At 36.2% G+C, this 17,412-nt stretch overlaps 1 protein-coding gene across 1 annotated transcript in view; it reads right to left on the reverse strand.

Annotated features, from left to right (window-relative positions):
• Positions 1-895: 895 nt before the first annotated feature.
• The window catches only part of entpd2 (ectonucleoside triphosphate diphosphohydrolase 2), a 17,968-nt gene continuing 1,451 nt past the window's right edge, over positions 896-17,412 (reverse strand). Inside the window, exons 2-9 of the mRNA XM_015405219.1 lie at positions 8,940-9,057; positions 7,935-8,085; positions 6,302-6,461; positions 5,975-6,202; positions 4,615-4,884; positions 1,679-1,798; positions 1,467-1,601; positions 896-1,383 (exon numbers count right to left, since the gene is read on the reverse strand). Coding sequence (XP_015260705.1) covers positions 1,168-1,383; positions 1,467-1,601; positions 1,679-1,798; positions 4,615-4,884; positions 5,975-6,202; positions 6,302-6,461; positions 7,935-8,085; positions 8,940-9,057 — 1,398 coding nt within the window. The 3' untranslated portion in view covers positions 896-1,167. The remainder of the gene's footprint in view (positions 1,384-1,466; positions 1,602-1,678; positions 1,799-4,614; positions 4,885-5,974; positions 6,203-6,301; positions 6,462-7,934; positions 8,086-8,939; positions 9,058-17,412) is intronic.

A 17,412-nucleotide genomic window follows, 5' to 3' on the forward strand; every position in this document is an offset into this window, starting at 1 on the left:
TACAACTGAAAAAATGTCAGTAAATCAGTGGGAATAACAGAATAAACACAAAGTCCAGCCCAGATCTACATGCATCTCCCTACCAGTGATATTGGAGCATTAGGAAAAGGTGGAATTATTTAGGGGATTTAAGTTTCCCTTAAGCTGGTCAAAACATTGACTGCTGCAGCAAAATGACAACCAACATACAAGTAAGAGGTTACAGAATAGATAAAGCTGCCTACTGTTGGCTTGTGTAATTACCCTGACCTAAAAATTGTGAGAAAAATAAAACAACATAAAAGAAAATAAAAAAAAAAACTATTTAAATAAACTTCCATTATTCTGCTAAAAAGTGGTCAAATATCCAATTGGTGAAATCCGACGTTTGGTGATGGTTTCACAAAGGAATGTACTTTTGGGAGATGATATTAAGACACATTTTAATGATGAGTACAGCATGTATTTTTAGCCTACATCTTAGCAGCTGTTTGGTGTTAATGGAAGTCTATTTTGTACAATCAATACATTTAGAGAAACATTTAAACGCAATGATCATAAACCATAAATTGTTGCAAACAAACAACATGTTTTGGAAATGCAAATTTTGTAAAATGCAATTCAAAAAGCTCTTAATCAAAAAAAGCTTTCGAGAGAAACTTTTCTGTTTTCTTAGAAAGTAGTTTTTCTCTTTTTTTTTTTCTTCAATTCAAGCCAAGCTGACTCCTCACTCCATAGGCGTGAAGAGCATTCCATCTGTAAAATGCAATTTCTAAAGAATGAAATTCGTAAAATAAAAAATAAAAAAAAACTGAAATTTGAAAAATAGATTCTGAAACTGTAAAATCTTTAAAAATGTTAAATAAAATAAAAATATTTGAAAAACAGCAAAGTTACTTTTTCTTTGACTGAGAAAATTTCAAAGTTTAATTTCTGTTTTTTATTTGTTTCTAATGTTCTATTTAAAAAAGTGTTTATTTTTATGTATAAAACATGTTCTTTACTTGTACCAGTAATAGAACAAAATTCACTCTGAGCGGATGCAAATATTTAAGCAGAAGTTAAAGCAAATTTTTAAAATATTTTTTTTTGATAAGTTGCTTGAAGAAGCAACATACACATAATCAATTTACTCCCGATGACCTGCATGTTTTATTTTCTTCACAGCCCTGGAGGTGCTGGTGGTATCTAGATGGTGCTTTGATCACCTCCTTTCTTCCTCCTGTCTCGACATCGAAGCAGAAGGAAGGCACAGATGCCGAAGAGAAGGCCGGCAAAGAGAAAGAGAAGCGTCCTCCATGCTCCGAGGGTGAGGGTCTTCCTCACCCCGACGCTCTCATCAGGGACCAAACTGCTTAACTTCAGCATGTAGCCCAGAGCCCAGCCCACCGACGTGTCGCCCGCCTGCACAAACATCAACAAACACATAGGTTTATCCTGCATCATCATAAACCTCACAAATAATCACTCAGGTGTTTTTCTTTTACCTCTTTCTGAAAGGAAATGCGAGCGAACGACTCCTCATCAAAGCCGTATCCTCTCAGCATGAGAATTTTGATGAACACTGAAGACGCGCAGTAGTTCTGTAGATAAGACTTGCTTTTCGGAGCCATGATCATCAGCTGCAATGATAAGGCGCTGTTGAAGTTAAATACGCTTTTTGCCTGCCTCCTTTACGAGACATTGGAGCCATTTCTACCTCATCGTAGGTAATGTTGCATAGTTTCTCAGTGGCGTACTCCAGCTCCTGCGTAGTGCTGATTTTGTGTCCGACGATTTGCTGCAGGAAGAAGTGAACGTAGTAAAAAGCAGAGAATGCCTGTAGATAAAAAAGATAAAAACCCCAAAAAACAAAAAAAATGAAAGAGACAAAAATTGGTTAAATAAAAAACATAAAATATGACTCACTACAATTTTTCTGTCCACCTAAGAGCTTAAGAGGGCTTAGTTAAACTCCCCAAGGACTTATATTTCATATTTTTCTAAGACTTACATGGCTGAATAGTTCCCTCATTTTATTTTAAAACAAGCCTGCATAATGCATGCCCATCGGTACATTTTTAATCTGCAGCTCAAGGGCTAACAGCATCTTACTTGCTCTACAGAGAGTTACGTGGTACGTAATTTTCCTGCCAGGGACAGTAAGTTAGTAGACTTTGCTTGTTGCCTGGCAACTGATCTCTGTAAGGTGATGGTATTGATGAGGTCTTTAAAACAGTAATTAAAAAGTAAATATAAACACGAGCTGATGAAACCATAAAAAATCTTGCTTAACCAAAATTAAAAACAAAAAAAAAATGCTGTGATGAATTATTATTACATTCTATAATAGTACGGTACTATGATAAATGGTACAAACAAACTAATAGATAAGATTTGTCTTCTGCTTTGTTTCTACAAATATACATTTCAAACTGATGAGAAAAGCTAAATAAATTAATATTATCATACATGAAAAAAAGCAGAATAAGGGCAAAAAATAATGAAAACTGATGTCTTATTATTCAGTATGTGCTTGTTGAAACCTTATTACGGTAATGCCTGCCTTTAGAAAAGCAAATATATGAATAAAAAAAAAGAAAAAGAAAGGACTAAAAATGGTCATTTCCTGACAAAAAAAGAGAAATAAGAGAAAGAAAATTCCAGCTATATTTATGATTGGTTCATTTCTGGGTTTTTCCTCTAAGGGAAAACAGAAGGCAATTAGCTGAAGGCAGGTTTAGAGTTTAGAGGCTATTTGTCCTGTCTGAACAAAAAGGCCAATGGCAATTATGCTGGAGGGTCAACTACCATTGCAAAGAACACAGATGCAAAAGATAAGTGAACTGATACACCTGGTTTCTTGCACACAATGAAACATCATGAGTGACTTATCAAAAAATGTAAAACCACCCTGAACCTGTTCATTTCCGACACTGAAGAAGACGACTTTGATGGTTTTAGTGGGCAGGAAGAAGACAATGGCAATGAATTACTGACTTTTCTTCTTGTTAAAGCCTAACCTGCACCTTACCCCCAAAAGATAGGCTGAATGTATTTTTTCTGGGGTGCTGTATTTTATTTTTTTATACAGTACATTTGTAACTTGTTTAAATAGCACAGTACATGTTTTGTACTTGCAATTACTGGTACCTGTACACGTACGTAAAATAATTATGCAAATATGTACCGGTAGCTTGTTTTTATAACTGTTAATAAAAGGGATGTGTTCCCAAACAGCCATCTCTTTCTTGACAATCCCACAGTGTGCATATTCTCTTACATATGATAATTTAACATTAAAACTCCTGCGGCTTTTAGTCAGGTATGAACAAATCAGCATTTTCCCCTACTTTTGGCTTGTGCATCTAATATTCAGCTGCCCCTTTAGTCCAGAAAGTACGGTAATAAAAACCCCCCAAAAAAAACAACTTTATGTATTTGACATCAATACACTCATAAGTTTTAATTTTGAGTAAGTATACTTTATTAATTCTATATACATAACCTATTAAAACTAATTTATATGCATCATGAAAGGTTCATTAATAGAGAGTAATTGACTTCAACATACGTCTGTTTGCTTCAGGCTCTCTAACTCTAAGAACTGATTTTTCGCTTCCTCCTCTTTCTGAGGTGCCAGAAAAATGTATCGTCCAGCCCTTTTTCATCACAATTTCAGTTTTATCTTTTTATCATTGTTATGAATGTAGAAATAAGCAAGTATTTATTTTATTACGGTTCTTTTCACATTTATAAAGCTCAACACACATCTGCCTTCACTGAGCAGTATCTACTATTATTTTTCCGATCTTGCAGAATGACTACAAATCACACCAAAGTTTTATGTGACTGATAAAAAGTTTCAAGACATATAAAAGCTAATTATAAATGCAAAAAAAAGCTTCAGATGCATTTTATCAATATTGGTTGATTTGGAGCTCTTAACCCCTAGAACCCTACGGACCCACCGGTGGGTCCAGCTGCTACATGACCTCGTCATTTTAACAAACCCCCAGTATTGATGTAAAAAACACATTTGGCACAGTTTGGTGACATTTTTGGATAAATGTGCCAAAATGGCCTCTCCGCCTAAGAAATTTCTCACTAATACCATTCTAAAATAAATATGATTCATCTGATTGAGTCCAAATTTGGTATATTTTTACATAACATTTAGATTTAAAAGTCTGTACTACTTTTTTGTGCTATAAATAATATTTTGGTAGTGTTTTGCAATGTTTATTTCAAAGAAAATTTTGGCGAGGTTCAAAAAATGCAAAATATTTTGTATTTTGTCCCTAATATTTCAGGCAGGGTCAAAGCTACAATGGTGCTGACACCAGGAAACCATTCTATGACATCTTACCTTTACAGACGTACCAAAAGTTTCTTCTTAAATCTAATAGCTGTGAGGCTATAAGTGATTTACTTTTGTGTGTTTTTGTCAGGCAGAAATTTATTTATACACCCTTAGGGTGTAAGAGGTTAAAGTCAAAAGCATTGTGTTTTTGCTAAAGGTCTTTTCCGCTTTATTGTAGTAGAGGTTTTATTTCAAAACACATTCAGCTAATGAATAACATATTAGTTTTAAGGCGTTACGCACATATCTTATCAGTCTTTTGAAACCATAAATACCCTTTTAGTCTTTCTTACCACAAAACTGCCAGTGACATTTGGTTGGTAGACTTGGTCGAACGAACACTGTGAGAAGGGACAGCTGCCGAAGGAGAAGAGTTCAGACACGTTGCCCATGCATTGCTCATAATGTCCACTGCCTTGCACCGTCAAAGTGCCATGAGAGTCATATGGGTCGGGTTTTTTAGTCGAGGTGCAGGAAGAGTTAAAGATGTCATCCATTTTGAATGTTTTATTGTAGCCTGCAGGATAGCAAGGATGAGTGACCACCTGGGCGTAACCCTGAGACTGAAGGAGACAAATAGAGCAGACATATTACTTTAGTATAAAGTCAGTTATTCAAGATTATAACAAACCAAACTGTTGAATTTTCAAAGTGATATGAAATACATTAGGCTGCAAGAGCTCAATAATAGTCTATTGCTGTTGCAGATATTTTCCAGCAGAGGGTGCTGTAAATGTTTATCTTCCAGTCGTTAAAAAGAATCCAGATGAGAAAATCTGCAGGATCTTATTTCTAATAATAAAATTGGTCATGTATTGAATAAATATAAAATACATATTTAATCATAAATGAACTGTGCAGAATCCAAAACATACAGCCTTTTAAATGGACCTTTATTGTTTGTTTAAATTTTGTTTTTGTTTTATTATTTTCTTTGCAGTTCCTCCAAAGAAACAAGCTCAGGTTCAAATCATGTTGCCCTGTGATGATTCTTCATTGTTTCATCTGATTCTGAATAGTCTCAAATAAAAATGCAAAAACATTGTTGGTTAAATATATTATTCGGATGTTTAATTAAGTCTATTTTAGCATTGAATCATATCTTAAAATGTAAATCCCTTTATTGTACCAACATGGAAAAATTTGTTCTCTGCATCATGTAATGTCAAAAACATATGAAACACAGGATCTGAAACTTTTTATACATGAATTTATGTGCAGGTACCTACATACAGATTTAAATGAGTTCTTTCAGCATTTCAATATGTTGTCTTAATTGCTAAAATTCCAGAAGGTCTTAACAATTGTTTCCGCCATCCTAAAGAAAAGCCTAATCACTAGTAATGGTGTGATACCGTACTGCAGGATTTGGCAGTTCTAGAGTGCCAAAGGCAATTTTTACTTAATATATGGAATCCTAACTTTGAATTTTATTTTGTATCACATTTCAAATTCTGAATTAGAATTCTGCCAAAAAATTTCACTAAAACGTTTGGTATTTATTCTTGACATAAAAAAAATATGAGAAAATTCAAGAATACAAAGAAAAATTTCAGGGGTATCTTAGCTGATTTTTATGATTGCAATGATAAAATAGCAAATATCAAAACATGAGGACACAGAGATTACTGAATGTATGAAACACATGCTTACCTTCACGATTTGAGCCAGCAATCTCATTAAAAGCTGGTCCTGGCCGTAGCACAGGTAGCTGTGGGTGTACAGGGAGTATTCATGACCATAAAGACGCAGCTTCATCATGTCTCGTTTGTCTCCCGCCGCATCCTGCGTAACAAACGTTATCTGTGTGGACGCTCCGCCAAGATCAAGCGCTCCCACCGTCGGTCTGCCGGTGCTGAACCAACGCCCAATAAATCCATACTGTTTAAACACAAGAAGGCAAACAATCAGAGTAATACCACTGGGTTTATTCATTACTTTTTCTAGGCTCAGGTCAGATTTCATCTCCACATGATTTACCTTGATGAAGTTCTCTAAGAGATAGTTGACGGTGACCCAACCGTACGCGCCCTCCTCCTGTCCGCTCAAAATGGTAGCTCCACTGTAGTTGAAAGGGTATGACTTGATTTTAAGACCCACTTCTTGTAGAATCTGACTCGACTGCTCTGGATTGGAAATACTGAGAAAAAGCACTAATTTGAGCACAATCTCATATTAATAGATATTGTTTACCATCCTTAAAAAATAATAAAAGGCAACAATAACTAGAATCTAAAAATAAATTATAATTACAGTAATATATGAATGTTTTTTTTTTTTCAAGACTTTGGTAAAAATAAAAATGTAACATTTGGAGACATTTTTATTTCACCTTTCCAGTTTCATTAATGTAAATATATTCAGCAACCTTTAGAGGCTAATTTAGAGGGAATTCAACAAAGGTTACATCAATCTGTTCATCCTGTCACTTTATTAAAATCACGTCCAAACATTTGCTTTAGAAATCACCAATGTGCCTCAAAAAGTTAACATTGTGCACCAACTGCTAAGTAAAACACAGTAGTGGCAGCATTATGCCGTGGGGCGGGAAAAATCATCTGCTTTTACTGCATACCTGTCAAGTTTGGCTTTAAAAATAAGGCACATTTTTGCTGTGAGCTTTCTACCCCAGTCGAGCTCCATTATCACATATATTTTATGACAGATGAACAAGAAATCTACTTGTCAACCAATTGAAAACTACAATAAGGTGCTGAGATTTTGACTTGCAATGCTAGCGACAGTTCCATGTTTTCAATATAATTCTATAGTACAATAATACAGGATTTTTACGGGAGACTACTAATATGGGTGGGAAAGAGGCGTAAAAAAGGGTAGGTTCACAGCCGAAATAGGAGAGCTATGTTTTACCGGAATAAATGAAGATGTGGAGGTAAGAAACTTTACCTTGTGTAATGGGCAAAATTTAAAAACACATGTTTTATTCACATTTTCTTTAATGGTCCTATAATATGTAAAATTCATTTAAAAAAACATTTTGTAAAAGTCATGTGTCCTAAAGCATGTATATGGGATTCACAAATGGAAAAAAAATCCTGCTGCCTTCTACACCTCTTGCTAATGTGTGCTCAAAATGCTCTGTTTGAAAACCATTCCCCTTATGATGTCATCAGGGGAGATAAGCTACACATAGTAGCAGCTCATCTGTCAACTTACGGCTTTCATCTAATGTAGTAATTCCTCTCTCTGAGCCGCTATCTCTACGAACTCTGACTTGGTGTCATAGTAGCGGGTTTTGGGGGTCCAGCCTTCAGGAGGAAGGGGCGGGGCATGCCATAACAGCTGATTTAGAAGAGAATGAGGAGATTTCTTGTACGTGCTGTTTGCCTAAGAAATGCTCCTGAACAAATGGCCAATACATGCTCTGGGTGCCTCATTGTTGATATTTTTTAATTTCAAATCTAGCATAACATGTGACCTTTAAAGCAACATTTCTTGTCAGTTCTGCCAGTTTTTTTCTTTCTTTCTTTCTTTTGTAACTTAAAGGATTACCTAAAACGGTGTAAACAAAGACTAACAGCTTAAAGGTGCAGAGAGCCAAAACAATGATAACGTTTGAAGCCGGGTCACACAAACGCAGACAGTGACTCACTTCAGAAGCCTCATGCCGGCTGTGGCTCCCAGGTACACGGGTGTGTTCTGGTGCTTCTCTTTGGGGATATCTTTCACAGCCTGATCCAGACACTTCTCTAAGCTCTTCCCTGCTGCTCCATTTTGGCCCGCGTAGCTAGATATTCCCTTACCTTGATGAGGGTTGAGCAGATAAACATATAGACAAAGGTGTCGCATCATATTAGTAAAATGCTGAGTCAGGTTCTGTCACGTCTGTAATGTGTCATTGTTAAGAACTGTTCACACCCATAACACTAGAGTGCTGGTTATGATCCCATCTACCAGAACAGGCAGTCATTTTCACTGGATTTCTGCTGACAGCGATGTTTTACAGTACATTTTTTTAGGGTAAATAGGAAATAAAATTATCTAGATCCAACCAAGATATGTTTGCAGATGGACTAACATAGAAAGTGGTAAACCAAAAATACCAGCCAGAAGAGATATACTTGATTATAATGCCCTGAAGTTCAATTTGTTGTGCATTAATTTTGAGCTTGGAATCATTTTTCCAATCCACCTACAGCAAAGTTGTTACATAACCTATCAACCTGCAGCCAATTAATCCGGTTAGTTTTTGTTGTTTTTTTTTTCAAGTTAGTCTTAACACCAGATATAACTGAAGGGTGAACCCTTTGCTAGAGAAATCAAACATAAGGAAAACTGATCCTTAATAAAAAAGAAAACAGCAGACTAATGACTAAATATGCAAACATTACAGCAACAAAAATAAACAAAGATATTTAAAGTAGCTGTACTTAATCAACCAACTGTAGATTTTATAAAATAAAATGGGTGTAATACAGCAATTGCATGATAAAAACATACTGTATATTATCTTGTGTTTGTTTTGCTTTTTCTGTCTCACAGCTGGATGCAGAGTTGCAGTGCCAGTTGGATTTGTCTCATTCTAAGGTAGGATTATGCCAGAGTTGTATTTGACATGCAAATTACTGGTTTGAGCGAAGAGGATGCTGATACTTACCTTCCACCTTGCATTCTTTGTGCTGGGTAACCACACCGGTGCCATTTTGCTTGTCTGCAGGCCACTTATAAATATACAAAGCTGTGTGGGAAGAACCAGCATCCAGGACAATCCCATACTGCATGGAATAAACAAATGAAAGAAAACATAAAAGAATTACAGAAAAAAATGGTTTCTTTTTTGTTTATTTTTTAATTTTGAAACCAGCTTCTGCCAGACCCGTCAAAAGTGTTTGACATTTACAGTACCTCTGCAGCCAGTATACAAGTTTAGCATAAATAAGCTACAATGATCCATTAGCTAAATGCAAAGCTTATGATTAAACACATCATAGATCTAGAACAACTGAGAAAAACACTGTTCTTTTGAATAGATGTTTAAAAATGATAACTGAATAGATGATCAGGGAGTTATTTATTTTTCTGAATCCTAAAAAGGGGTTAATGACTTCTTTTTATTCTCATTCAAAGGGAAAATGACAGTGAGAATGACCTGGGATCATCCTAAATACAAGAACTGCTAAAAAGGAAAGTATAGAGATCCTCCCTGAGGTTGCAGACAAAAAAATTCCAATTAAATAATTTAACTGGTGGCGTATTTCTATTTTGTCATTACACTTTAGTAAGTGTTTGTAAACAAACCACCTGGCCTCTGGATCCCTGTGCATATGTGGCCGTTTGGTCAGATTATTATTTTTTATCCCCCTTCATAAGCCCTTTTTAATGAAGGCATGTCTCAATAAAGTTATCTTTGGGTATATTTCATTAGTGAAATTACATAAGAATCCCACCAATCACCCTTACCTCTTTAATGTGCAGAAGATCTTCGTGTGATTTTTTTTTTTTTTTTTTTGGTTTTTGCAGCACTAGTGGCTCTTTTTTTTGCGAAAGCAGGCTGACAGGAAAGGGGGAGAGACATGCTGCAAAAGACCACGGGTCGGATTCGAACCCGGGTCGTTCACGTCGAGGACTAAGGCCTCCGTACATGGGCTGTGCCTGCCAACCGCTGCGACACCGGCACGCCCTTCACGTGGTATTTTTGTCATCTGTGATCATTTTGGGGGAGATAATGTTAATGAATTTTTTTCAGGAAACCGTTTATGGATAAAGGATTTAATAGATCAAAGTTTAATACGTTGGAAACTTATTAATTATCATCATCCGCAGCAGCATTACTTTTGTTGAAGACACAAAAAAAAACTGACTTGCAAAAGTCCTTTAACATCAATTTGATATATGTCAATGACTTTATTGATTTTAATTTTGACATTATTTCAATATTAAGCTTCTTTGTAATTTCAATTTGAAATTGTTTTATGTCAAACTTTTTGCCAATTAAATAATGCATTTATTTAAATATATTTTTCAGGCTCGAGTGGCCTATATTTTTCAAAGCAGGCAAACAGAAAGTGGGATCAAAGAGAGGGGGAAAACCTGCAGGAGGGTCTCCAAGTCGGGACTTAAACCTGTGCATGCTGGGTGAAGAACCAAAGCCTTTGTTCATGGTCGTGCTGTTATTGTACAACTTAACCCCTGCAGCAGCACCAACCCCAGATAACAGATTTTATATGCACAGATGGAAAGAGCCTGGACCATCTTGGAATGCTAACAGAATTGGCTTCCTTTACTCAGATCAACATGTGATCTCAGAAGCTCTTCGCCAGGATTAAAAGTGATGGTCCTGCGAGATGGAAGAGACCTAAATGAGGCCCATTCTGTTAGAAAAACATACAATGTATTTATGCAGTGTTTACTACCTATGAACTTTAAAATAGCAATTAGAATTGCTATTTTAAAGGCCATCAGACCTTTAAAATAGCAATTCTATAAAGTCTATTGTCTATAGTTCTAACAGTAAACTGATTGCCATCATCTACACTAAGCTGTTGTGTACCATAATGGCTATATAGCTTCTAAATGTGTATGTGGTTGACTTGCAATGTGGCAAACCGCTGCATCTCAGGCACTGAGCACATCCTGTCCTAACTGTTGCTTCCTGCATCTACCCACTTCTATCTCATGCAACAGAAACTGGTGCTCTTTGATATTAAAACCCTATTTATGACACATTAATGCCATTTTCCAACAAATTTCTAATGTTTAATCTCACCATGTCATCCGCACTCGGCATCTAGGCTGAGGAATATTTTAAAAGCTCATATTTTAAAGTCTCTGAAGCACAACTTCTTGGACAGAGTGACCTAGAAAAAAGTTCTTGCACAAGAACTCTGAGGTTTGAAATGACAAATTTACATGAAAGAAATATGGCATTTCAATGCCGGGTTAAATAGAAATTAACCTGAAGGGACTACAATGCAGACACACCACTAAGAAAATCCAAGAATTTACAATATCTGATAATGGAGAATTTAAAACACGTTCAGATTCATGCACAATCATGCACCTGCAAATAAAGCTCTGAAATAGTGCAAGTGCACCAGTATGTCACTGTCCCTTCTTCAGATATTTTCTCATTTCTGATGTGCAGTCAGCTGTAGCAACCTACTTACTGAAAACACAATGAACTTTCATGCTCTGCTTTGTCTATTCACTTGTTAGAAAATTGCATCCATGGAAAATTGTTGGAAATCTTATTCATCTTGCCTTTATGTGTGTGTGTGTGTGGCCAGTTTAACTAATAGAGTAGCTTTAATAAACCTCAAAAAAGGGAACCATCTGTCTGGTTGCATAACTAAGAAAGAACAATGAGTTTGAAACTTGAGCCAGACTGTGAGGAAATCCTGACACGAATACTAAAAACTGTACTACAGAGGGGTCCTCGAAAAGCGCAAAACAAACAAACAAACAAACAAAAAAATATATATATATATATATATTTGCTGATTCAGAAAGTTAGTATTGCACTTGGTTCTATATTTGCTGCCATTATGAGTTTGATTATGATACAGCTTTGAAATGATCTCTTATACAAATTAGGAAACTGGTGTTTGTCAGCATATATAACTGATAATAGTTTTATGGTTGCAGGTTAACAAAACATAGGCCATACCTGTAGTACTGACAGGGATGAGTAACTTTTATCCTCGGCACTAAAAATAAAAATACTGCAATTGTCAAGATTTTTAGATGCCTTTAAGTGGTTTTAATTCAATCTGAATGTAAAATTCTAACTGAAGTATTTTAATATTGACAGTGATTTTAATACAGGCTGCTGGAGGCGACCAAATGTTTTTTCAGGACCCTTCACAAACAACTGGAAGCCATTTTATTTTATAGTTATCACTATGTAGGAAAAAATATCAATTTTTATATATATATAAAAGTTTTTTTTTTAAGTTTTTGAATTGTAAAAAGAGAAAAAATCCCAGAAACTGTACTGATGCAAACTGGCCTGTACCTGAACATAATGTTATGTTGCTCACCTGTCACTGGGACAGGGGGAGGGATTTTTCATGCTTTGTTTTGCTGTTTAATGCTGAAAGATCAGTGACAACAAAAAGATAATTTTTATATATGTGAAATATCCATTAACATGTAAAAAGATCATAGATCCTCTGAAAAAACATATTCTGAATTTTATTCGTATACTGCAGGGATAAGACCTTATGAATCTACCCTTCCATCTGGTTCCGGGTATACTGCAGATTTCTTTTAAGGGTGTGGTTACCCCTTTGTGTGGTTACCCTTTTTGGTTTTACACCTTTTTTTCAACAAATTTTCCTCCAACTAAACTTTCCATTAATACTCTTATGTGAAATATGTAGTGGAACATATCTTTTCTTCTTCCAAAAGCCCCCCTCCCCCTATGCAACAGGCTTGCTTAGCATAGCTAGTAATAGCACCGCAGGACAACTAGCCAGTAGAGAAAACTCAATTGTTAAAGTTTTTTTTTATGAGCACTCTTTATTTAAATGGGATTTTGTTTGAACGCAATGGTTTAATCTTGTTTAAAGTTTGCATTAGTTAGCTGTTACTAAGGGAGTCATTGTGTTATTAAGCAATACAAGTTAATAGTGCAACCGTTTCCAAGAATGTGAAAAGTTGGAGCATTGAAATTCTGATAACGTCAACTTCACTTGCATTTAATAAGAGTGTTCTGGTTTTATGTTTTAATGCTGAATATTAAAAATAAACCTACTCCCATATCTGACTGTCCAGAACTCTGCCAACACAGGATTTTGTAATGACTTCATCGCACAACTATTGAGATATCAGGGTGTTCTTTTCCTCCCTTATTTGTTTAAAAACTGCCACTGCTTTGCTCTGGATTAGTCTCTTATTGGCTGAGCCTTAAAGGCCCTTGATCATGGCAGGAATCTTGTTCTAACACCTAGTTTAGAATTCACTAACAACCGTCTTTAACTAATCACATCTACATTTAACCAAACGTTATGATCACCTTCTCCCTTTTAGATGGTAGAGGGAAAAATAAGTGAATATATCATTACATGGGTTTGAAATTGAGACGTGCTTACTGTATTTCACACTAAGGGTAAATGGAACTTGTGGAACTGCGGTTTTGAAGAATATGTCCCCTAAAATCCAACCCAAGAAATCTTTTGCACTAGATGTGTAGCAAGCCTCAAAGGGAAATATTTAGCAATGACGGGGCATCGCAGAAGAAAATTATTTCGTTTCACTATCACAAACAAAAGTAGAGTTTGTTAAAAGTTACCCCGACTTAACTAAACTGAATGTATAGACGAGACAAAATCATATCAATAAACACTGCAGGTTGGTCTGTTGCAAACTAAAGGATGAATGTTGGAGTGCTAAGCATGTTTAACTCTGAAGTAAGATATTTTAAATATTAACCTCTCTCCATGGCCATAAAAATACACATTTTGTCAAGACCCAATTGAATGTGGTCTTATGGCTCTAGATGCCCACACTTGGCACAGATATGTTTCAATAATCTTGTTCTGGTATAAAATGTAATTACTACGATTGTCATGATTTTTCTCTTTCAGGACTTTTTGGTTCTATTTAAGTTTTCTTTTGAGTTTTCAGTCACATGTTGATTTATGTCATTCTGTGTTTTCTAGGTCAGTGGTTTCATTTCCATTTTGTGTCATTTTAGTTGTTTTTCGGTCGTGTTTCACTTCTCATGTATTTCTTGTTTACTCTCTGTTGCTCCCTTGTGCCAGTCTCCTTTCCCTTAGCTCCCTTCTAGATCCTTCTGTCCACACCTGCTCCCAATCAGTTGATTACTTAATTCTTTGTTGTGTTTGGGATATATACTCCTCCTCTAGAGTTACTGTTTGCCGGATTCTCTTCTTGGTTCTAGTTCTTGTGTCCCTTGTAGTGATGGTGAGATGAAGCTGTTTGGGCTAATTGCTTCAACGATCCGCAGTTCATGAAACTTCATGTATAACATGTCACCACCTACTGGTGGAGTGCATAACTACAGTTAGTAATATAATCTGGGATTTGGTGTTTCTCTTTTTCCCATTTAAGTTCCCTTGAAATTTTTCATGATTGGTGTGTTTAATAAAATCTTTTGCACTTTTTTTGTGTCTAACATGTCTTAGAGGAGAACAATCATTTAAGGTACACTGTTTTTTCTGCCATTTTAGTGAAATAAGCTCAAACAAGCAGTGAATGTGTTTGTGCAAATTGGGCAATGAGCAAAACAAAAGGTGCTATATAGCCGATAGCTGCTTCGCAGCAGGGGTTAACACTGGGCTTTATTTATACTGAAGTATAAGCAACTTCTCAGACCTCGCCGGTCGCACTGATTGACTCATTTTCAATAAATAACTTCCCGTCTTTTCTCTGGGTTATGAGCAACTTATTGGAGCCTGGTTAATGACAATAAAAAAAAAACGCTGATGATAACAAAAAAAGTGCTGACACTAACTTGAGGTTTCTATTATTTCCTTTCCACTTCTGCAGCCATTCTCAAGGACAGCTATGATGAAGTGTGAGTTCGAAACCCACACCCACAGACCGCTACTGTGGGTTCCTGAGCAAAGAGTCTTGGCCCAACACTGCTCCCCGGGCGCCGCAAATGGCAGCCCACTGCTCCCCAAGGGGATGGGTTAAATGCAGAGAGTGAATTTCGTGGTGCTGTACTTGTGACAGTGTAATGACAATAAAATATGATTATAATAAAGAAACGCTGAAGCTAAACTTGAGGTTTCCATTATTTCCTTTCCACTTCTGCAGCCAGTCTCATGGACAGCTATAATGAAGTTGTTCCTTTTTGCTTTCATAAAAGAGCAGGTAATAGATAAACACTAGTGACAGAGAAAAGGTAAGCAGCCTGTCTGGCACAGTGGTTTAAGTTTAGTCCCACTGTTAAAATTGCTGCAAGAGCACAAAACAAACATGCAGTTTGGTTATCTGGGCTGCGATGGCCTGAGATGGTATGAAACCTCCGGGTAGTGGATACCATCTGCGTAAAAACAACTTCAGGAGGCCTTCTTTTGCTGTGACCTGCCGGTCACTGATCCTGTTGAGGCTTTTGTTAGGTTTGCGGTAACAAAAAAGTTAACCATGGCAATGAACCATTTTCAGCCGATGCCCAGAAAGTGATGGTTTAAAACCAAGCGATTCATGTTACCAGAAAGAACTGATTAACCTGACGAACATTTTCTTTTTTGAGTTAACTGGAAATTAAATTTTATATTAGACAACTGCTCTAGTTCATTATTTGAGTGTAAACTCCTGTTTTTTTTTCTTCAGTTTTCCTTTTCCTTTATTTATAAGCTATATTTTTTTTTAACTCTTGTTAAATAAATATGGCATACAAATAACCCAGAGAACATCAGTATACCTCCCTGTTTTTCAGCCCTTTCCCAATATGTTGATGATGGCCTGGCCTTAATTTCCAACTTTATCACCTACACCTTGTTTTTAGAATAGTGGGATAAATGATTCAGGGTTGAATTACTGCACACCAAGGATTTTAGCTTTAGAAAGGCTCTTGGCAATTACCAATGACATTTTTATGTTGAAAAAGATTAGATCTCTGTCTTTTATTAGTGAGTTCTGGGTTTGATAATATGAAGGGGGTGTCATTAGTCAGCTTTATACAGTATAGTGTAATTGGGTATAGTTATGATTTTATTAACTTTGTACTAGGGCTACTATCATTGCACCACGATCAGCCTCCTCAGGAACAGGCTCAATTTATGCAATATATTTTGGTTTCTTTCCTCATCCATCTCTGCACCTGCAGTTGCAATAATTATCCTCCTTAGCAGTCCGTCCCGTCTACAATTGGATTTACCAGAACCTCATGCACTGCGCATGTGTAAACAAAGGAATTCTTCTTCCAGACTGACAAGTCCTACCAGCGGCAAATCTCTGCGCAGAGACCGACGTTTGGGTTTTGGACAAACAGTGTGAGCAGATAGATTGCATCGGAGCGTCAGGCCATACAGTGTAAGAACATAAATCGTGAGCTGTGAACCTTTAAACTCTGCAGTTTAGTCATTCAGTTTGAGTACAACAATTGAAAATATGGTACAGTGTATGCTCGGCCTAAACAGGGATTCATTGTTCTTTTCTTCCAGGCTTTAGTTTGACTAAAGCAAATTGTGCAATGGAACTGTTTTAATGCATAGTGTGCATTTTTGAAGACAAAAAAAGATAAAGATTTGTATTTTTAAATTTGACTTGCTTTTTTATTTTATTTTCCAGCTGCTGATGCATGCAAGGAGATGAACAGAAAGTTTCTCAGTGCGAAGGTTCAAGATATATGGAAGGGGTGGTGGTGGCCCTCACGACTGACGAGGACGACGCCACAGAGTGGAAAGTCAGCCCACCTGCTTGGAGGAACTGACAAACTCAGAGAGATGATCAAAAGGGGGCAGGGAGCATTCGACAGAATTCAGAATGTTCTGTGAAAACGTGAAAAAGCTCAACATCTATATGAAAGTCTTCTAAAGATATGCAAGAAAATCCTTTTTTCAGGATCTAAATAAAATATAGGTTCAGGTTATTAAGGTATTTGTAAGAATACGTATCGTAAGATCTTTGGCATATTCAAAGAAATGCTAACAAGGATCGTCTGAGAGTATGCATGAGGATATATATATATATATATATATATATATATATATATATATATATATATATTAGGGGTGGAACGGACGGCAGAAAGAAAGTTGTGGATAAAAGTGCAACAGTGTGCAAGCATTGTGCAACACGTTCTGTTTATGTTAACAGCAACACAACCAACATGTCAGCTCACCTGCGGATATATTGATGATTATAATATTTACTGGATTATTTATTTTGTTATTTTAGATAACACAGTGGCACTTCAAGTTTGATAAGAAATCCAGCCTTATGTATTTGATTGTATTTCAAACACTGCTGAACTAACTGAGTTTTGATAATCAGGGAATTGAAACATGTCATTTTATCTTGAGTTAATTTCAAACAAAGGGGCCTAAGTCTAGTTTTGATAGAGCCTATGCTTGTTTGTTAAAGATTGTTTGCCAAATAAATGAAGCACATGTTGGAACTAGCACTGTCTCCTCTCTTGCAATGCCAGAATCTCA

This window comes from Cyprinodon variegatus, unplaced genomic scaffold (assembly GCF_000732505.1).
Source record: "Cyprinodon variegatus isolate N-32 unplaced genomic scaffold, C_variegatus-1.0 Scaffold2065, whole genome shotgun sequence".
Taxonomy (NCBI): Eukaryota; Metazoa; Chordata; class Actinopteri; order Cyprinodontiformes; family Cyprinodontidae; genus Cyprinodon; species Cyprinodon variegatus.